The following is a 21677-nucleotide window of genomic DNA, read 5'->3' as shown; positions in this document are numbered from 1 at the left end:
GACCGAGGACCTCAAGGATCTGTGTGTGAACCCTGGTGTCCCTCATGGCTCTGTTCTGAACCCTGGGTCCCTCATGGCTCTATTAGCCTTGGGGTCCCTCAGGGGTCTGTTCTGGACCCTGGTGTCCCTCAGGGCTCTGTCCTGAACCCTGGGGTCCCTCGGGGCTCTGTTCTGGACACTGGTGTCCATTGGGGCTCTGTCCTGAACCCTGGGGTCCCTCAGTGCTCTGATTTGGGCCATGGGGTCCCTCAAGGCTCTGTCCTGAACCCTGGGGTCCCTCAGGGGTCTGTTCTGGACCCTGGTGTCCCTCAGGGCTCTGTCCTGAACCCTGGGGTCCCTCTGGGCTCTGTTCTGGACACTGGTGTCCATTGGGGCTCTGTCCTGAACCCTGGGGTCCCTTATGGCTCTGTTTTGGGCCATGGGGTCCCTCAGGGCTCTGTCCTGAACCCTGGGGTCCCTCAGGGCTCTGTTCTGGACACTGGTGTCAATCTGGGCTCTGTTAGCCTTGGGGTCCCTCAGGGCTCTGTTCTGGACACTGGTGTCCATCTGGGCTCTGTCCTGAACCCTGGAGTCCCTCAGAGCTCTGTTCTGGGCCACGGGGTCCCTTATGGCTCTGTTCTGGGCCATGGGGTCCCTCAGGGCTCTGTCCTGAACCCTGGGGTCCCTCAGGGCTCTGTTCTGGACACTGGTGTCAATCTGGGCTCTGTTAGCCCTGGGGTCCCTCAGGGCTCTGTTCTGGACACTGGTGTCCATCTGGGCTCTGTCCTGATCCCTGGAGTCCCTCAGGGCTCTGTTCTGGGCCACGGGGTCCCTTATGGCTCTGTTCTGGGCCATGGGGTCCCTCAGGGCTCTGTTCTTGACCCTGGTGTCCCTCAGGGCTCTGTCCTGAAACCTGAGGTCCCTCAGGGCTCTGTTCTGGACACTGGTGTCCCTCAGGGCTCAGTCCTGGGCCCCGTCCTCTTCTCTCTGTCCACCAGCTGATGTTTTCCTTCCCTACGCAGACGACACCCAACTCATGTGGTCCTTTCCACAGTCTGACACCAGGTGGCAGCAGAATCTCTGCTGGACGTCGACGCACCTGAAGAATCACTTCAATGCTTCTGTCGCAGACTGAACACTCACCTGTTTGGACTGAGCCTTATTTGTTGAATTAAAATTTTAAAATAAATAAATAAATTCTAAAATGAGCACTTGAAGCTGTTTTGCATTTTTATGTCTCTAAATTATTGCATTTTTGGTTAAAATCTTCATGTTGAATGTTTGGACAAAAACGTCTGCTACATGAATGAAATGTAATGTGTGTGTGTGTGTGTGTGTGTGTGTGTGTGTCAATCAAAGGTCAACGCTATTCTAACCCTGATCTAGGATCCAGACCCTAACCAGGACCAAGATCAGGACCACGACCAGGTCCTGCAGATGTTTGTGTCATGTGACTCACCGTCAGTAGCTGGCTGCTTCTGTCCCTGGCTGCGATGAGCTGGCTGTTGTTGGTGTAGAGTGTGGAGACGTAGCCGCTGTAGGTGGTGTTGGTTGGACCGTAGTGGGGGTCAAGACCATGGGGGCCACTGTGGGTCCAGCTGTGGTTGATCTGGTCTTTGAGTCCAGCAGTGGACGTGGTGCAGTTGGACGGGCCGGTGGAGGTGGTGACGTGGTTCAGGTTGGTATCTGGAGGAGAGTCTGGAGTCTGCCTGAGGTCGGCTGCGAGCAGATAGCCACCGTCGTCATCGTCATCGTTACCTGCTGCATCGTCCCAAGACCACGCCGTATTCTTCCAGAACATCCTGACTGTCCCCAGACCAGAGCAGGAAAAACTGGGCCAGAAGAGGAACCGTTGGTGTGTATTTCAGCTGAGGCCCGGGTCCAGACTAGAGTCCCTGTTCTTAGTTCTCGAGTCTTCAAGTCAAAGACGTTCAGCAGACAAACTGTGAAGAGGACTGGTCCTCGAAGGACGCCTGTGATGTCGCTGTGTCGAGAGAAAGACGATCAGGGTTCATTCAGGACCTGAACGAGGACCAGGACCTGCAACCAGTGAAACACCAGGACCCAGTAGAGCTTTGTCCTCCACAGATTTAAATCTGGAGGATAGAATAGAACTGAACTCCTCAGCTCCTCCTCCTGGTCTGTGGTCCTCCTGGTATGTGGTCCTCCTCCTGGTCTGTGGTCCTCCTGGTCTGTGGTCGTCCTGGTCTGTGGTTGTCCTGGTCTGTGGTCCTCCTCCTGGTCTGTGGTCTGTGGTCCTCCTCCTGGTCCGTGGCCTTCCTGGTCTGTGGTCCTCCTGGTCTGTGGTCTGTGGTCCTCCTCCTGGTCTGTGGTCGTCCTGGTCTGTAGTTTGACGAGCTGCAGTGAAGACGTCCTCTCTCTTCTCCTCTCTCTGGTCTGTGTTTGGTCAACCAGGGCGATCGAGTGTCAGATCTCTGTGTGATGTGGGGGGGGGCGCGCTTATTGTGAGGGTCACATGGTTACCAGGCAGCTTCTCATCACCATGGTAACCGTGTGGACCCCTGGGGAGAGAGAGAGAGAGAGAGAGAGAGAGAGAGAGAGAGAGAGCAGGAGTCAGTTTTAATACATATCTGCTGCTCGCTAGTCCGCCCCCCCCCTCTCTCTCTCTCCGCAAAACATAGATACACATACCGAACAGTGTGTGTCTGTGTGTGTGTATGTGTGTGTGTGAGACCGAGTTTATGATAACGCAGCAAGACAGTTTAATATTTGACAACAGGGCGGGGCTGAAAATGAGCATGCGCAGTAGTCACACACACACAAACACACACACACACAACATCAGCATCTTTTCACTGATGACAAAGAGACCTCTGGGGAGACGCGCTGCGCGTGACCGCGTCCTCTGCATTGTGCTGCAGGAGACAGAGAGAGAAACAGGCAGACAGACAGACAGACAGGCAGGCAGGAAGGCAGGCAGGCAGACAGACAGGCAGACAGACAGGCAGGCAGACAGGTGTGCCGGTCAGTGTCGGAGGATGCGCGGGGCGGACAACAGCAGCAGCCCGCGGTGATCGTGGAGTCGAGAGGCGCAGACCGGAGCCATGAGCTGCAACTGGGGCACCGAGTTGTGGGTAAGTACCGCTGCTCATCAACGGGCACAGCCCGACTACCTGCCGGGGAAGAGCCGGTAACCGAGCAGCCGGTCGGTGTGAGGCCCTCGTGCTTCTCTCTGCTCTGCCATAGCAACACAGTGACGACACCGGCGCGAGGTCCGCGTCCATGATGCTGCTGCAGCGCGCGACCCGGGACTCGGAGACCCGCCGATTCTGGTTCACTGACTGTTCACAGACTGTTCACAGACTGGTTTACTGACTGTTCACAGACTGTTCACAGACTTTTCACAGACTGGTTTACGGACTGTTCACAGACTGTTCACAGACTGGTTTACTGACTGTTCACAGACTGGTTCACAGACTGGTTTACTGACTGTTCACAGACTGTTCACAGACTGTTCACAGACTGGTTTACTGACTGTTCACAGACTGGTTTACTGACTGTTCACAGACTGTTCACAGACTGGTTTACTGACTGGTTTACTGACTGTTCACAGACTGTTCACAGACTGGTTTACTGACTGTTCACAGACTGGTTTACTGACTGTTCACAGACTGGTTCACAGACTGGTTTACTGACTGGTTTACTGACTGTTCACAGACTGGTTTACTGACTGTTCACAGACTGGTTTACTGACTGGTTTAATGACTGTTCACTGACTGGTTTACTGACTGGTTTAATGACTGTTCACTGACTGGTTTACTGACTGTTCACTGACTGTTCACAGATTGTTTACAGACTGTTTTACTGACTGTTCAATGATTGTTCACAGATTGTTCACAGGTTGTTCACTGATTGTTCACTGATTGTTCACAGACTGGTTTACTGACTGTTCACTGACTGTTCACAGATTGTTCAATGACTGTTCACTGACTGTTCACAGATTGTTCAATGACTGTTCACTGACTGTTCAATGATTGGTCACTGATTGTTCACTGATTGTTCACAGATTGTTTACAGACTGGTTTACTGACTGTTCACTGACTGTTCAATGACTGTTCACTGATTGCTCACAGACTGGTTCACTGATTGTTCACTGATTGTTCACAGACTGGTTTACTGACTGTTCAATGACTGTTCAATGACTGTTCACTGACTGTTCACTGACTGATTTCATGACTGTTCACTGACTGTTCAAAGACTTTTCAATGACTATTCACAGACTGGTTTACTGAGTGTTCACTAACCGTTCACAGACTGGTTAACTGACTGTTTCACTGACTGTTCACAGACTGTTCACTGACTGGTCGTCTGTTGTTTCAGGACCAGTTTGATAATCTGGAGAAACACACCAGTTGGGGAATCGACTTCCTGGAGAGATTCACAAAGTTTGTTAAAGAACGAGCAGAGATCGAACTGAGCTACGCCAAGCAGATCAGGTAACCACGACAACTGTCTGTCACCTGTCTGTTGTCCGACCGTAAGGGTTCAGACTGAGAGTGAACCAGAAAAACCCTGAAAGCTTTTATCTGTGGAAACAGGTCGGACCCACCACCACATGAACCAATCACCTGCGAGCAGCGAGACAGGTGCAGGCCAGAGGTCAGGGGGCATGTTGACCCCTTACCTCAGACTGTGTAGGGACGAGGGAGGGAGCCTGAGCTGGTGAGGGATTTAGAGCTGCACCTGATAGAACTAGTAGGCCCCACCTCAGGGTTGTGGAGAGCTGGTGAGGGATGTAGAGCTGCACCTGATAGAACTAGTAGGCCCCACCTCAGGGTTGTGGAGAGCTGGTGAGGGATGTAGAGCTGCACCTGATAGAACTAGTAGGCCCCACCTCAGGGTTGTGGAGAGCTGGTGAGGGATGTAGAGCTGCACCTGATAGAACTAGTTGGCCCCACCTCAGGGTTGTGGAGAGCTGGTGAGGGATGTAGAGCTGCACCTGATAGAACTAGTTGGCCTCACCTCAGGGTTGTGGAGAGGGGCTGAACTCTGCAGGTGTGGGGGTCCTCACCAGACCCTGGTGTAGTGGGTCATCTTGCCTGGTTGGAATGCTGGAAACAGTCCCGCACTTTAGAGTTCTGCTTATAATATAATAATGTAATAATATTACATTTTATTTATAGAGAACTTTTGATTGCTAAAAGCAATCTCAAAGCTACAGAGTAAAAAAAAAAGTTTAAAAAAAAAGGCGAATGCTTGTTTAAAAAGAAAGGTTTTTAGGTCCTTCTTAAGAGAGAGAGAGCTCTGTGGAGCCCTCAGGTGGTCGGGAAGGGCATTCCACAGACGAGGAGCGGCTGAGCAGAAGGCTCGACCCCCCATGGTGCGCAGCCTGGTCCTGGAGGGGTGAAGGGTGAAGGTTGTGTTTCCGGAGCGGAGGTTGGGTGAAGAGGTTTGTGGTGAGAGTAGATTTCTCAGGTAGGGAGGGGCATTGCCATGGATGCACTGATGGGTGAGTAAGGAACATGCTAAGGAACGTCAATGCTTGTGAGCAATGATGGAGAATGTTGGGGGCGTGGCCTGTTTGTATAATGAGGGGGGCGTGGCCTGATGAGTAGTGCCCTGTCTTTGAACTTCTGTGCTGAGCTGCTGATTTGACATAAAAACCCATGTTGATAAGTGAACTTGTCACAGACACCTCAGGTGACTGATGAGTGACATGTAGTCATATTATTAATGTCTTGACACTGGATGAGGTGGTGGAGGAGGCTGCAGATAGACAGGCAGACAGACAGGTAGACAGACAGGTAGACCGCAGTAGTCACACTTCCTGTTGTTAAACCTCGAATACAGGTAGAACAATGTGAACTTCGTCCTGGTTCTGTGGATCAGCTGCAGGGGTCGTGGGGGCACAACCCCCTGGAGAAGACGTGGACCACGTCCTTTAGGAACATGTTGATATAATAAAATGTTTATGTTAATATTAACATTCTATTAAATTAACATGTTAATATCAACATGTTAACATAACCCTCTGATGAAATTGATCTGATATTAGAATATTCTGTCAATGTGTCTTAATGGAGGAAGTGGATGTTTTGGTTTAATGAAGCTGTTTCTGGACATCAGACATTTTAATTTATTTCTTTGTGATCTTGTTTTGTCGACTGGTTGTTTTTAAAAGAGCTGAATAAATGATTGTGTCAATAACCTGTCTGTCTCTCTACCTGTCTGTCTGCAGGAGCCTGTCTAAGAAGTATCATCCTAAGAGAAGCAGAGAGGACGAGAGCAGGTGAACACACACACACAAACACACACACAAGGAGATGTTTAATCTTCGTCAGGTACACCTGGTGTCTGATTGGTTGTTACTGATTGGTTGTTTCAGGTACACCTGGTGTCTGGCGTTCGCTTCGACGCTCCGTCAGCTGAACGAAGTTGCCGCTCAGAGAGAAGAACTCGCTGAAAACCTGAACTCACAGATCGTCTGCGAGCTGATACGATACAGTCAAGAGCTGAAGACGGAGAGGAAAACGGTGAGCAGACAGACAGGCACAGAAAGAGAGACAGAGAGAAAGACAGACAGACAGGTGGAGAGACAGACAGACAGTCAGAGAGACAGACAGATGGAGAAAGACGTCCATCTGTCCATCTATTACTTACTCATTCTAAGTAATTTATTACTTAGTAATTTATTACGAAATTACTATTATTACTATTACTTAGTAATTTATTACTTAGTAATTTATTATGAATTATGAAGTTATTAAATATTCAGTGTCTGATGAGGTCACAACCTGAACACTTTGTCCTTGTTGCAGCATTTCCAAGATGGCCGCCGCACCCAGCAGCACATTGAGAGCTCATGGAAACAGCTGGAGTCTGTGAGTGACCTCTGACCCCACAGACGAATCAGATTATTATATATGATCATTATTGATAATCATTGTTTTCAGAGTAAACGGCGGTTCGAGCGCGACTGCAAAGAGGCGGAGCGAGCTCAACATGTCTCCGACAGAATCGACCTTGACAACAAGACGGACGGAGAGAAGGTTTCATCATTATACATATACAACATGTAGAGATATACAACATATAGAGATAAACAACATATAGAGATATGCAACATATAGAGATATGCAACATATAGAGATATACAACATATAGAGCTATACAACACAGAGATATACAACATATAGATATAAAATCTACAATACAATCAATCAATACAAGCAACATGTTTTGATACGTCTGGACGATATTCAACTAATTGAACTCCTGTCTCTCTCTCTGTCTGTCTGTCTGTCTCTCGCCCTCTCTGTCTCTGTCTGTCTCTCTCCCTCTCTGTCTGTCTGTGTGTCTCTCGCCCTCTCTGTCTCTGTCTGTCTCTCTCCCTCTCTGTCTCTGTCTGTCTCTCTCCCTCTCTGTCTGTCTGTGTGTCTCTCGCCCTCTCTATCTGTCTGTCTGTCTGTCTCTCTCTCTGTTTGTCTCTCTGTCTGTCTGTCTGTCTGTCTCTCGCCCTCTCTATCTGTCTGTGTGTCTGTCTCTCTCTTTCTCTGTCCCTCTCTGTCTGTCTGTCTGTCTCTCGCCCTCTCCGTCTGTCTGTCTGTCTGTGTGTCTCTCTTTCTCTCTTTCTCTGTCTCTCTCTCTGTCTGTCTGTCTCTGTCTGTCTGTCTTTTCTCTGTCTGTCTCTCGCCCTCCCTGTCCGTCTGTCTGTCTGTCTGTCTGTCTCTCTCTCTCCCTCCCTGCCTGTCTTTCTCTTTGTCTGTCTCTCTCCCTCCCTCCCTGTCTGTTTGTCTGTCTCTCTGTCTGCCTGCCTGGCTGTCTGTCTGTCTGTCTCTCTCCCTGTCTTTCTCCCTCCCTCCCTCCCTGTCTGTTTGTCTGTCTGTCTGTCTCTCTGTTTGTCACTATCCCTCCCTCCCTCCCTCCCTCCCTGTCTGTCTGTCTGTCTGTCTCTCTCCCTGTCTGCCTCCCTCCCTCCCCTTCTGTCTGTCTGTCTCTCTCCCTCCCTCCCTCCCTGTCTGTTTGTCTGTCTGTCTGTCTCTCTCTCTGTTTGTCGCTATCCCTCCCTGTCTGTCTGTCTGTCTGTCTCTCTCCCTGTCTCCCTCCCTCCCTCCCTCACTTTCTGTCTGTCTGTCTCTCTGTGTGTCTGTCTCTCTCCCTCCCTCCCTCCCTCCCTCCCTGTCTGTCTCCCTCCCTCCCTTTCTGTCTGTCTGTCTCTCTCCCTCCCTCCCTGTCTGTTTGTCTGTCTGTCTGTCTCTCTGTTTGTCACTATCCCTCCCTCCCTGTCTGTCTGTCTGTCTGTGTGTCTGTCTCTCTCCCTCCCTGTCTGTTTGTCTGTCTGTCTGTCTGTCTCTCTGTTTGTCTCTATCCCTCCCTGTCTGTCTGTCTCTCTGTCTGCCTGTCTGTCTGTCAGCGCTGCTCACTTAAGGTAAGGTCCGGACTCTTCCTCCCTGATGGACTTTAGTTGTGACGTAACAACACGTCAGTGACTAAGTGAGAATCTTCTCTGCTGGTTTCAGGCTCGTCAGGCGGCTCAACACAAACATCAAGCTGCCGAAGAGTCGAGGAAAGACTACGTGACCAGTCTGACCCAGTTCAACCAGGACCAGCACCAGCATTACCACACACTGGTTCCAGTTATATACCAGGTAAACCAGCAGAATCAGCTCTCCTGTAGTACAATGATACATCTCAGTACTACAGAGTGTATTTGTTGTATATTAACATTTATTATTGTGTAATAATTGTATATTGTGTGTACTAATGTGTATTAATTGTGTATGGATATGTGATCTGTGCATTCCTGTGTTTATAGCGTATCCAGGACATGGAGGAGCGGCGGATCGAGAGAATCTGCGAAGCGTTGCGTTCATCGGCAGAAGCGGAGAGAAAAGTTCTACCTGTTGTGACCGGCTGCCTGGACGCCATGATGGACGCCGCTGAGAGTGTCCAGCCCCGGATGGTGAGTCTCTTTGGGACTAAATGATCTATTGAGCAGAGGTTTGATATCGGAACTATGATCTGTCAGATATGATGAGGAGCAGGATTCTAATGTGAACACTGGAGAGATATGATCTTCTTCTACTTCCTGTCAGAACTCTGAACTGGAACTTGTCACAGAAACATCCTGATGTCATGAATCAGTCGTCAGTCAGGAAGCGACACATGACTGGACCAGTTATTCATCCTGTTGACATCAGATGGTTCTGATGTTTCTAATGTTCTGATGTTTCTAACGTTCTGATGCTTCTAATGTTCTGATGTTTCTAACGCTCTGATGTTTCTAATATTCTGATGTTCTAATGTTCTGATGTTCTAATTTTCTGATGTTCTAATGTTCTAATGTTCTGATGTTCTGATGTTCTAATGTTCTGATGTTTCTAATATTCTGATGTTCTAATGTTCTGATGTTCTAATGTTCTGATGTTCTAATGTTCTAATGTTCTAATGTTCTGATCCTTCTAATGGTCTGATGTTTCTAATGTTCTGATGTTTCTAATGTTCTGATGTTTCTAATGTTCTGATGTTTCTAACGTTCTGATGTTCTGATGTTCTAATGTTCTGATGTTCTGATGTTCTAACGTTCTGATGTTCTGATGTTCTAATGTTCTGATGTTCTAATGTTCTGATGTTCTAATGTTCTAATGTTCTAATGTTCTGATCCTTCTAATGGTCTGATGTTTCTAATGTTCTGATGTTTCTAACGTTCTGATGTTTCTAACGTTCTGATGTTTCTAATGTTCTGATGTTTCTAATGTTCTGATGTTTCTAACGTTCTGATGTTTCTAACGTTCTGATGTTTCTAATGTTCCGATGCTTCTAATGTTCCGATGTTTCTAATGTTCCGATGCTTCTAATGTTCCGATGTTTCTAATGTTCTGATGTTTCTAATGTTCTGATGTTTCTAACGTTCTGATGTTTCTAATGTTCTGATGTTTCTAATGTTCTGATGTTTCTAATGTTCTGATGTTTCTAACGTTCTGATGTTCTGATGTTCTAATGTTCTGATGTTCTGATGTTCTAATGTTCTGATGTTCTAATGTTCTAATGTTCTGATCCTTCTAATGTTCTGATGTTTCTAATGTTCTGATGTTTCTGATGTTCTGATGTTTCTAATGTTCTGATGTTTCTATTGTTCTGATGTTTCTGATGTTCTGATGTTTCTAATGTTCTGATGTTTCTAATGTTCTGATGTTTCTAATGTTCTGATGTTTCTAACATTCTGATGTTTCTAACGTTCTGATGTTTCTAATGTTCTGATATTTCTAACGTTCTGATGTTCTAATGTTCTGATGTTCTGATGTTCTGATGTTCTAATGTTCTGATGTTCTGATCCTTCTAATGTTCTGATGTTTCTAATGTTCTGATGTTTCTAACGTTCTGATGTTTCTAACGTTCTGATGTTTCTAATGTTCTGATGCTTCTAATGTTCTGATGTTTCAAATGTTCTGATGTTTCTAATGTTCTGATGTTTCTAACGTTCTGATGTTTCTAATGTTCTGATGCTTCTAATGTTCCGATGCTTCTAATGTTCCGATGTTTCTAATGTTCTGATGTTTCTAATGTTTCTGATGTTTCTAACGTTCTGATGTTTCTAACGTTCTGATGTTTCTAATGTTCTGATGTTTCTAACGCTCTGATGTTTCTAATACTCTGATGTTCTAATGTTCTAATGTTCTGATATTCTAATGTTCTAACGTTCTGATGCTTCTAATGTTCTGATGTTTCTAACGCTCTGATGTTTCTAAGTTCTGATGTTTCTAATGTTTCTGATGTTTCTAATGTTCTGATGTTCTAATGTTCTAATGTTGTTGTAGACATGTTCTACGTCCTGGTCAAAGATGTCAAGGTTCCTCACAGTGGAGCTGGAGGACAAAGTTATGACGTACAGGAAGTATATGATCAGATCAGTTTGTCTGAATTTAGAAGTAAAACATTATTATTATTATTACGGCCCTTCCGAGACCTGAAGTATCACAGCTATATTTCCTCATGTCCCTGGCGATTGTACGTCAGTTGGCTGTCTGGTATATTAGGCGCCTATTAGCGAGAGTGATTACATCTATGCTCATCCCATCTCCCTTTTCTTCCACTACTCTGTGGTGCAATCATTGTTTTTCAATATCAGGTAAAATGGAAGTTTAACTGATTTGCAGCGATTATCCCCACGGAGCGAGTCGTCACGTCCCGGGCCTGGCGAGGGCGAGTCGTCACCTCCAGTGCCTGGCGAGGGCGAGTCGTCACCTCCTGGGCCTGGCGAGGGCGAGTCGTCACATCCAGGCGAGGGCGAGTCGTCACCTCCCGGGCCTGGCGGGGGTGTGGCTTTGGCTTGTGTCGTTGTTGAGCGCATGTGCTTGAGGGAACATAAATGGATCCTACGTCATTGCGTCGCAATATCATTGATATCGCGATATATGTCGATATATAGTATGATATGGCACAGACCTCGTCTCGACATCTTGTTGCTGATGTTGCTCAGTTGGTTTCATCAGGTCCTCCCAGTCAGGTTACCATGACAACCTAACTGTCTCCATTAGAACAGAGTAATAACAAAGTAAGGATGTAGACAACACTAAGGGATGTCAGAGGTCAGAGGTCATATCTGACACTGTGTGTGTGTGTGTGTGTGTGTGTGTGTGTGTGTGTGTGTGTGTGTGTGTGCGTGCAGGACACCCGTCAGGTGGTGGAGGTGTATAAATCAGGCTTTGACCCTCCAGGTGATGTAGAATTTGAAGATTACAGCGCCACCATGAGGAGGAGCATCTCTGAGTCCAGTTACCTTGACAACAGGACTGAGGGGCGGAGACACAGCAGGAAGTTGTGGCCCTTCATACGAAAAAATAAGGTACTTAGGCTGCATTCCTCGACTCGATCTGAGTGTCCTCTCCCCGCCCACTTCCTGAAGGATGGATCTGGACCTGGGGTCCTGGGTAGTCCTGGGTGGAGCGGGGGTCCTTGGTGGTCCTGGGTCCTCGGTGGTTCTGCGTGGACCTGGGGTCTCTGTGGAAGAACCTAACCCTCTCTCTCTCTCTCTGTCTCTCTCCAGCTGTTGACCCTCCTTTCCTCCCCCCGTCAGCCCCCCCCTCCACCCCCAACCTCACCTTCACCAGGGGGTGTGGCAGACTGCCCCCAGTCTCCACCCTCCTCTTCAAGAGAACCAATCACACAGCGGCTGAATGACCTCATGACCTCTGGCTCCAGAACCAGGAAGCAATGTCTGCGCAGCCTCAAGAGAGGGGTACATGATGACTGTATACACACACACACATATGGGTTAAATATATGACTAACCAACACAGATTTATTCAGGCATCATGAAAAAACAAACAACATTCACAGTTTTCATGTTGTTTCCTTCCTGCTTCTCTCGGACAGCTGTCACTCAAACTGGTCAGTATCTCATCGGTCACTGGTGTGTGTTGACACTGACTGTGTGTGTTGTGTAGTAATGTTGTGTTACTGTCGTAGGGCTCCAGTCCTGCAGACTGCAGTCACCTCCCTCCTGAACAGAGACGCAAGAAACTTCAGACGAGAATCAACAACATCAACGAGGAGATTCAGAGAGAGAGGGAGCAGAGGTAACACAACACAGACGCACAACAGACACACAGACACAAACCTTAATACAACACAGACACACAGTCAATGGTGAGATGAGGGCTACACATCATCTGTATTATTATTTTTTATGTGGGGGTTGTGTTTTGAAGTTGTTCAATGCTTTGTGTGTCTGTGTTGTCTCTGTGTGTTGTGTGTCTGTGTTGTCTCTGTGTGTGTCTGTGTTGTCTCTGTGTGTTGTGTGTCTGTGTTGTCTCTGTGTGTGTCTGTGTTGTCTCTGTGTGTTGTGTGTCTGTGTTGTCTCTGTGTGTTGTGTATCTGTGTTGTCTCTGTGTGTTGTGTATCTGTGTTGTCTCTGTGTGTTGTGTGTCTGTGTTGTCTCTGTGTGTTGTGTGTCTGTGTTGTCTCTGTGTGTTGTGTGTCTGTGTTGTCTCTGTGTGTTGTGTGTCTGTGTCGTCTCTGTGTGTTGTGGTTCTGTGTTGTCTCTGTTTGTTGTGTGTCTGTGTTGTCTCTGTTTGTTGTGTGTCTGTGTTGTCTCTGTTTGTTGTGTGTTTGTGTTGTCTCTGTGTGTTGTGTGTCTGTGTTGTCTCTGTGTGTGTCTGTGTTGTCTCTGTGTGTGTCTGTGTTGTCTCTGTGTGTGTCTGTGTTGTCTCTGTGTGTGTCTGTGTTGTCTCTGTTTGTTGTGTGTTGTGTGTTGTCTCTGTGTGTGTTGTGTGTCTATGTTGTCTCTTTGTGTGTGTGTGTGTGTGTGTGTGTTGTCTGTCTGTGTTGTATCTGTGTGTGTGTGTTGTCTCTGTGTGTTGTGTGTCTATGTTGTCTCTTTGTGTGTGTGTGTGTGTGTGTGTGTGTGTGTTGTGTGTCTGTGTTGTCTCGGTGTGTCTGTGTTGTCACTGTGTGTGTCTGTGTTGTCTCTGTGTGTTGTGTGTCTGTGTTGTCTCTGTGTTGTGTGTTGTCTCTGTGTGTGTTGTGTGTCTGTGTTGTCTCTGTTTGTTGTGTGTTTGTGTTGTCTCTGTGTTGTGTGTTGTCTCTGTGTGTGTTGTGTGTCTGTGTTGTCTCTGTGTGTTGTGTGTCTGTGTTGTCTCTGTGTTGTGTGTTGTCTCTGTGTGTGTTGTGTGTCTGTGTTGTCTCTGTGTGTTGTGTGTCTGTGTTGTCTCTGTGTTGTGTGTTGTCTCTGTGTGTGTTGTGTGTCTGTGTTGTCTCTGTTTGTTGTGTGTTTGTGTTGTCTCTGTGTGTGTCTGTGTTGTCTCTGTGTTGTGTGTTGTCTCTGTGTGTGTTGTGTGTCTGTGTTGTCTCTGTTTGTTGTGTGTTTGTGTTGTCTCTGTGTGTGTCTGTGTTGTCTCTGTGTTGTGTGTTGTCTCTGTGTGTGTTGTGTGTCTGTGTTGTCTCTGTTTGTTGTGTGTTTGTGTTGTCTCTGTGTGTGTCTGTGTTGTCTCTGTGTGTTGTGTGTCTGTGTTGTCTCTGTGTGTTGTGTGTTGTCTCTGTGTGTGTTGTGTGTCTATGTTGTCTCTTTGTGTGTGTGTGTGTGTGTGTGTGTGTGTTGTGTGTCTGTGTTGTCTCTGTGTGTGTCTGTGTTGTCACTGTGTGTGTCTGTGTTGTCTCTGTGTGTGTTTCAGAAACGCTCTGTTGAAGATGAGGGATGTTTATGAACAAACTCCTCATCTGGGCGACGTGAGCAGTTTGGATCCTCGACTGGATGAAGTGAAGCAGAATCTGAAGAGACTGGAGGAAGAGCTGAGGACCAACCAGGTACAAATACTTTATATACTACATTTATACTGCAAATACTACAATTACTACATCATTTATACTGCAAATCCTACATGCACTACATTTATACTACAAGTACTACATATATACTACAAATACTACAATTACTACATATATACAACAAATGTACTACATACATGTTAATCATGTATATATTAACTTACATGTTAGCTTGTAAATTAACTTAAATGTTAGCGTGTATTGTAACTCACATCTTAGCGTGTACATTAACTCATCTTAGCGTGTACAATAACTCATCTTAGCGTGTACATTAACTCACATCTTAGCGTGTACATTAAATCATGTAAGCATGTATATTTACGGACATATTAGCATGTACATTAACTCAAGTTAGCGTGTACATTAACTCACATGTTAGCGTGTACATTAACTCATGTAAGCATGTACATTTACTCTCATGTTAGCGTGTACATTGACTCACATGTTAGCATGTACATTAACTCACATCTTAGCGTGTACATTAACTCACATCTTAGCGTGTACATTAACTCATGTAAGCATGTATATTTACTCACATGTTAGCGTGTACATTAACTCATGTAAGCATGTATATTTACTCACATGTTAGCTTGTACATTAACTCATGTTAGCTTGTACAATAACTCATGTAAGCATGTACATTAACTCATGTTAGTGTGTACATTAGCTCACATGTTGCATGTACATTAACTCATGTTAGCATGTACATTAACTCACATGTTAGCGTGTACATTAACTCACATGTTAGCATGTACATTAACTCATGTTAGCGTGTACATTAACTCATGTAAGCATGTATATTTACGGACATGTTAGCATGTACATTAACTCATGTTAGCGTGTACATTAACTCACATGTTAGCATATACATTAACTCACATCTTGGCGTGTACATTAACTCATGTAAGCATGTATATTTACTCACATGTTAGCATGTACATTAACTCATGTTACCGTGTACATTAACTCACATCTTAACATGTACATTAACTCATGTAAGCATGTATATTTACTCACATGTTAGCATGTACATTAACTCATGTTAGCATGTACATTTACTCACATGTTGCATGTACATTAATTCATGTTAGCGTGTCCAATAACTCACATGTTATCATGTATATATTAACTTACATGTTAGCGTGTACAGTAACGTGTGTCTGTATGTAGGCGTGGTTGTCGGAGGCCGACAGCAGACAGTCTGATCACAGCAGTAGAAGACAGAGTGGAGGTTGTGGGTTGAATTCCCAGGTGACGACTCCAGGCTGCAGCAGCCTGAAGCAGCTGGATGACCGCAGCCCGGCTAGCAGAGAAAGGTTCTGATTATTGATTATTGATTTGTTTCATCAGAATAATTATATTTTTACTGTCTACTTTGTCTTCAGACACGTTCAGATATTCACTGTTCATAGACACATAACCCTGTTCAACTTTCCACCCGTCTCTCTGTCTATCTGTCTGTCTCTACCTGTCTCTCTCTCTGTACCTGTCTCCCTCTCAGTCCTGACGGCAGCTACACTGAAGACCACAACGCTGAGCTTCACTTTAAGTCTCGCAGTTCAGAGTTTGATGAAGACTTTGACGATGAAGAACCTTTACCCAGCATCGCCAGCTGCAAGTCTCTTTACCCTTTTCAAGGTATTTCAAGGTTTTTCATTCTGATTCCTGTAATTTACTGTGGACGGTCACCAGAGGTCAGAAGGGGGGGTGGTCAGGTGACCTTCAGAACGGGGGGTCAGGGGACCTTCAGTCTTCTGGCATCTGGACCTGTTGAGGTCCAGCTGTGTAATTTGTCCTGTTATTGGATCGAATCTGATCCAGACTGATTGAAACATGTTGTTGATTCTCTGCAGGTCAGAATGAAGGAACTCTCTCAATGGTGGAGGGAGAACTTCTTTCTGTCGTGGAAGAAGACAAAGGCGACGGCTGGACCAGAGTACGGAGGAATCTGGAGGAGGAAGGATACGTCCCCACATCTTACATCAAAGTCTTCCTGGACAGCAGTGCCAAAGGTGCCATGACCTACATCTGACCTCTACATGACCTTTAAACAGCTTCTGAATATGACCCACATGTGACCTTTACATGACATTAAAACGACCTCTGTGTATGACCCATATGTGACCTCTACATGACCTCTAAACAACCTCTGAATATGACCCATATGTGACCTCTACATGACCTTTAAACAACCTCTGAATATGACCCATATGTGACCTCTAAATGACCTTTAAACAACCTCTGAATATGACCCACATGTTACCTTTTCATGACCTTTAAACAACCTCTGAATATGACCCACATGTTACCTTTTCATGACCTTTAAACAACCTCTGAATATGACCCACATGTTACCTTTTCATGACCTTTAAACAACGTCTGTATATGATCTGCATGTGACCTTTACAAGACCTTTAAACATCCTCTGTATATGACCTCTACATGACTGTAACCATATCTTATATGACCTTGTGCGACCCCTCCCCACCAGTTAACATCCGACCTCTGAATGTTGAAACATTGGTTGTTATGGTTACAGCAGCCTGTCTGTCTCTCTGTGCTCTGCCTGTCTGTGTGCTGACACCTGGGGACCCTAACCCCTGACCCTGACCCTAACCCTACCACGAACCTGAAGTGGTCACATGGTTTGTATCATAAAGTCAATGCAGCTTGTTCTGAGCACGCTCATATAAAGGGGGAGGAGTTTTTATCTCATGACCAATCACAAACATGGAGGAATCTACAGCACAACACAGATCGAACGACAACATGAGACGATGAACGTGTGATTATGAAATATCATTGACCTAAGGACAACATCCCAGCAACAACAATAACTACAACAACAACTATAACACAACAACAACTATAACAACAACAATAACCACAACAATGTTAACAACAACAATAACAACAACAATAACTACTAAAACAAATGTAACAAGAACTACTTATACAATATAATAATAGAAACAATATAACAACAATCAACAAAAACAACAATAATAGTATAGCAATGACAAGTTACCCTGATAAGCAGCTAACCAACTAACTAACTGAATAACTAACCAACTAATTGACTGACTGACTGACTGACTGACTAACTAACTAACCCATCTCCAGCTGCGCTAGTTATTAGCTTCATGAAACCCGAAGCCTTTTCTACATGTTATTCATCTTGAACATATGGTGGGTGGGGTGAGGGTCTCCATGGTGATTTACTGTGGGTGGGGTGAGGGTCTCCATGGTGATTTACTGTGGTAACCAGAGATGTTGCTTTGTAGAACAGACTCCTGAACTACCTGTACCCTTGTAGTGGGGTACACCCACCCCTAATATAAGGGGTGGGCGTGTCTTATATTACATCTGACGATGTGTTTATGTGCTTGTGAGGAGTGACGAGTACCTGAACGCATCATCAGTGATACGTGTGTTCAGGGATGTTGGAGATGTTTTTTTGTTTTGTCGTGTGACCTGATGAGGAGGCGGAGAATAAACTCACACACAGCTCCTGGTTTTATTCTTATTATTGATCAATATCTATGATCAATATGATTAATCTGTCTCTTTCACCTCCTGATTGACCTGCTGTCAGTGAATCTGAAACATCAGTACAATGGATCGATCGATTAATGATTGATGATCAGAGTGTCTGACTTCTTGTCTCACCCCACCTGCTCTAACATACCTGTCTCTCTCTACCTGTCTGTCTATATCCTGTAGGCCTTGTGCAGAATAGTCGTCTAGTCTAGCACAGTAATCGGCCAATGAGGACATCCCGCCACAGGACGTGATGTAAAGGAAAGAGCTCAGAGGAAGTGTGGTAACAGCTTTTCATTGGACAGTTAAACTCTTCAGATATATCAACCAATCAGCTGTCAGACGTTTGTTGATATGTGATGGACAATAAAAACAAATCAGAGATCAGATATTAGACATGTACCAAACTCAGATCAGATATCAGACTGGTCCCAAACTCAGATCAGATATTAGACGGGTCCCAAACCGAGATCTATTATTAGTCCTAAACTCAGATCAGATATTAGACGGGTCCCAAAGTGTCATAATATCTTATCAAACACAAAGTTGTACTGTAAAGTTTCTGTAGAGTGTTATTGATATCCAATCAGTTGCCAATCTTTATTATTGATCCACCTGAACACTGACTCTGGCTTCAGACTTAGTTTATCAATCAGTATCAATAACAAAGGAAGTGACGCAGTTTACACTGTAAAACGTCACAACACAATGATTTGAAATCATTTTGAAAATCTGAATTTTATTAATTAATTTGTAACTTTTCTTACGAAATTAAAAGTTTGTGACATTTTGTTTTTCAGATTCACTGACAAACTGATCTGAGATCAGTTCCACTTTATATCAAAACTTTCAATGTTTTAACTTGATGTATGAAAATGTAAAATGATGTTGAGTTGGCGGACCTTAGGGCAGTGATTTCACTGTGTCCTTGATGTGTCTGTCATCATAGTGACATCACTGTGATGTCACAGAACAGTTCTGATGTCAGAGTGTTCACCTGTAAACCTACTCATATTAACTCCGCCCCTGGATTAACCAGCCTGTATTAGCCCCGCCCACAATAATATTGATTCCTTGTGTGAAATGTGAAACATTTTTATTGTGAGATATTGATCAGTAATTTATTATTATTTTTTATTGAGATGTGAGACAGCTCATCTAGCTCTTTTCAACTTCCTGTATGTTAAACTTTCAAAATAAAGTTAATTCTGAATCAGTGTCAGTTGTCTTGGTCCTGTTGCTGAGTAAAATTTATTATTGTCCTCATGTTGTCGAGTTACTTCCTGCTCTCACCTGTCACTCATCAGTCAATCAGTGTGAGAATCTGATGTCATGATGTCACTGGGCAGTGACTGTTGTCATGTGTCTCTGTGGTACCAGTTAGTTACCAAAGTAACCGTTGTGTTTTTATCAGTCAGTCATAGAGGATCAGAGAATTCAAGCCTGCAACGTTTCAGGACAGATCTGAACCAACCCGGACTGTTTCCATGGTTTCAGGTAGAGCAATACTGTTGTGATCATTAATAAATATCTATTACTACCACTTGATGGAGCAAAGACCCAGTGCACGATAGAGAGAAGACAGGAAGTGGTCGTGTGTCGCTGTTGTTGTTACTTCAGCTGAATGTTGGGCTGGGGTCCAATTGTCAAGTTTTGTAAATGAAGTCTTGAAGTGAAGTGTTTCCTCAGCACCATGATGATGTTCAGATTCTCTTAGTGCTTCGGAAAGGAGCTTCGATGCTTCCTTACCTAGAGGACACACTGGAAGGAGAAACAGACCCACAATGCATTGAGGCAGAGATATTTAACATGACGCGTCATGAACGAATGTAAATGATTCAATCTCAAGAAGAAGAAGAAGAGTATGAATATGATCCAGATGTCAGTTACTGTTACATATGAATCATAAAACATGAAACCTGCTGATGGAGCCGCTGAGTTTTTTCTAGTTCATCTTTAGAAATGTGAAGTTTCACCACAACGTCACATGACATTGTAGTTTAATTTTCCTTCAACCTTTGACCTCGTGACCTTTAACACTGAGGTCAAGGAACAGTAGAGAGGAGAAGACAACAGGATGGAGGATCTGAATCCAACCATGGAGTCAGGATATGGGTTCTATTATTAAAATCTAACATCATCCTACGCGATTCTGCCTTATTCTACAGTTAAACACTTCAGATACCACAGTCTGGTTCTGGTTCTGGTTCAACTGAACAACACGTTGGATCAGTTCATTATATCGAACATTGAACCAAACAAACGACTCACTCATGAGATACGTGTGAGTTGTGATTTGCAGCCTTTGGTCCGATAACATTTCATTTGATAACAGCATTTTATCACCATGACAACTGTGTCTGTCTGACTCTCAGAACGTTTGTGTTCTGATTGGACGTTGCATCAGTTTGGGATGTATCGCAATCACAGTTTCAACACCTTGTTTCCATGACAACCCAGGAGACAAGATCCATCAGCATCATTTATGTTTATATAGCAACTGAAGCAACGACCTGGATAGAAATGTAAACAGCTGAGATGTCGACTAGAATAAAATAAGAATATATTAAAGAATTGAATCTGAAAATCTGCCGCAACACAAATTTAACCTTGATGCAGAGATTTAAAATATATTAATCTGAGCTGATGAAAACCGTTTGATTTATCTTCAGTTTTCTTACATAAATTAAAAGTTGAAGTTTGTTTTTTTAATCAGATTCCACAATGTTCCTTTTAAATGTTAATATCTCTGAATCAGAAGGATTGTGACATGACAAAGAATCTTGGTTTTAAACTAAACAATCATTTAAAAAAAAAATAATTGTAGCGAGGAATGATGTCATCATGATGTCATCATGACATCATTATGATGAGTTTTTAAGAAAATATGACTGAAACATTTAGTTTTATCGCAATGTGATTCAAGTTTTACACAATTGTTACAGAATCAAACCTTCTGATAATTAAAATCCATAAAGGATAAAAAAAATCAATCTGCAATGGTGATGACGTCATAAACAGCATCAATAATAAAACTATTTTAATACTGATACTAAAACAAATGACACAATGATCAATAAATTATAATCCATAAATATAATGCATTTGCAGTACAATGTTAAATTATGATTTATTTTCCTCTGAAATGAGAAACTGTTCCTGAAAGCCTCGCAGAATTTTGTGTTTAATGTGTATGTGTTTGTCAGATGGTCTCAGCAGGGTTCAAACACACACACACACACACACACACACACACACACACACTCGCACACACACACACACACACACACAAACACACACACACACACACACACTCTCTCTCTCTCTGATGCCTGCAGTCTGTTTCCATGACAACCAGATGAAGAAAATGAAGGAAAATAAGGAGGAATATAAGTACACAAAGAAATGTGTGTGTATGTTTTCATAATTCTGATAAATAATAAAATAATGTTTAAATAAAATGCAATATTTCACTTTTATTCTAGACAAAGTCTCAATCCGCGCCACTAACGATAATTTTATTAACATTATTAATTGTAATTAAAAATAATTTTCTAAAAATAAATTACATCTAATCAGAAACATCAGTTAAATGTCTGTACATTTATTTTTCTGTTTCTGTGAAACTCACAATAGAAATATTTCACTTAGAGCCGACATCTTACTGCTGGAGGCCAAATGGCTTCCTGTAACACACACACACACACACACACACACACACACACACACACACACTCTCTCTCTCTCTCTATCTATCTCTCTGCACCCTGGACAGCTCCTCCTCTTCCTGCTGCTCAGATCTGTCCACCAGCGACTGTGACGTCATTCTCACACACACACACACACACACACACACACACACACACACACAC

The 21677-nt window shown here is 44.3% G+C and overlaps 2 protein-coding genes across 5 annotated transcripts in view; one reads left to right on the top strand and one right to left on the bottom strand.

Annotated features, from left to right (window-relative positions):
* LOC118314166 (regulator of G-protein signaling 3) overlaps positions 1-5105 on the bottom strand; it is a 15396-nt gene extending 10291 nt beyond the window's left edge. The window contains exons 1-2 of the mRNA XM_047329289.1: positions 4963-5105; positions 1439-2501 (exon numbers count right to left, since the gene is read on the bottom strand). Of these exons, the coding sequence (XP_047185245.1) occupies positions 1439-1780 (342 nt within the window). The 5' untranslated portion in view covers positions 1781-2501; positions 4963-5105. The remainder of the gene's footprint in view (positions 1-1438; positions 2502-4962) is intronic.
* On the top strand, positions 2753-19023 carry fnbp1a (formin binding protein 1a). 4 transcript variants are annotated; one of them, XM_035640404.1, is made up of 18 exons: positions 2754-3074; positions 4321-4436; positions 6179-6229; positions 6326-6473; positions 6759-6821; positions 6894-6989; positions 8354-8368; positions 8460-8588; positions 8756-8902; positions 11609-11785; positions 11987-12178; positions 12316-12330; positions 12409-12518; positions 14112-14244; positions 15436-15581; positions 15767-15903; positions 16119-16277; positions 17989-19023. In XM_035640404.1, exons 1-18 carry the CDS (start codon positions 3045-3047, stop codon positions 18015-18017), a joined length of 1893 nt encoding a protein of 630 aa, XP_035496297.1. In that variant the 5' UTR covers positions 2754-3044; the 3' UTR covers positions 18018-19023. The 4 variants fall into 4 exon arrangements, with proteins under 4 accessions (XP_035496299.1, XP_035496298.1, XP_035496297.1 ...); XM_035640406.2 differs by lacking the exon at positions 8354-8368 and having other exon boundaries at positions 2753-3074; XM_035640405.1 differs by lacking the exon at positions 12316-12330 and having other exon boundaries at positions 2753-3074.
* The last annotated feature ends 2654 nt before the right edge of the window (positions 19024-21677 follow it).

This window comes from Scophthalmus maximus, chromosome 19 (genome assembly GCF_022379125.1).
Source record: "Scophthalmus maximus strain ysfricsl-2021 chromosome 19, ASM2237912v1, whole genome shotgun sequence".
Lineage (NCBI taxonomy): Eukaryota > Metazoa > Chordata > Actinopteri > Pleuronectiformes > Scophthalmidae > Scophthalmus > Scophthalmus maximus.
Note: the sequence above shows the minus strand (reverse complement) of the source record. Positions and strands in the feature narration are given on the sequence as shown.

What these genes read in the sequence shown, in the direction of transcription:
- fnbp1a (XM_035640404.1), top strand. Translation starts at nt 3,045, where the DNA reads ATGAGCTGCAACTGGGGCACCGAGTTGTGG. An exon ending in AGCAGAGAGGACGAGAGCAG is followed by an intron (nt 6,230 to 6,325) that starts GTGAACACACAC and finishes TGGTTGTTTCAG; the next exon opens with GTACACCTGGTGTCTGGCGT. An exon ending in GTCTCTTTACCCTTTTCAAG is followed by an intron (nt 15,904 to 16,118) that starts GTATTTCAAGGT and finishes GATTCTCTGCAG; the next exon opens with GTCAGAATGAAGGAACTCTC.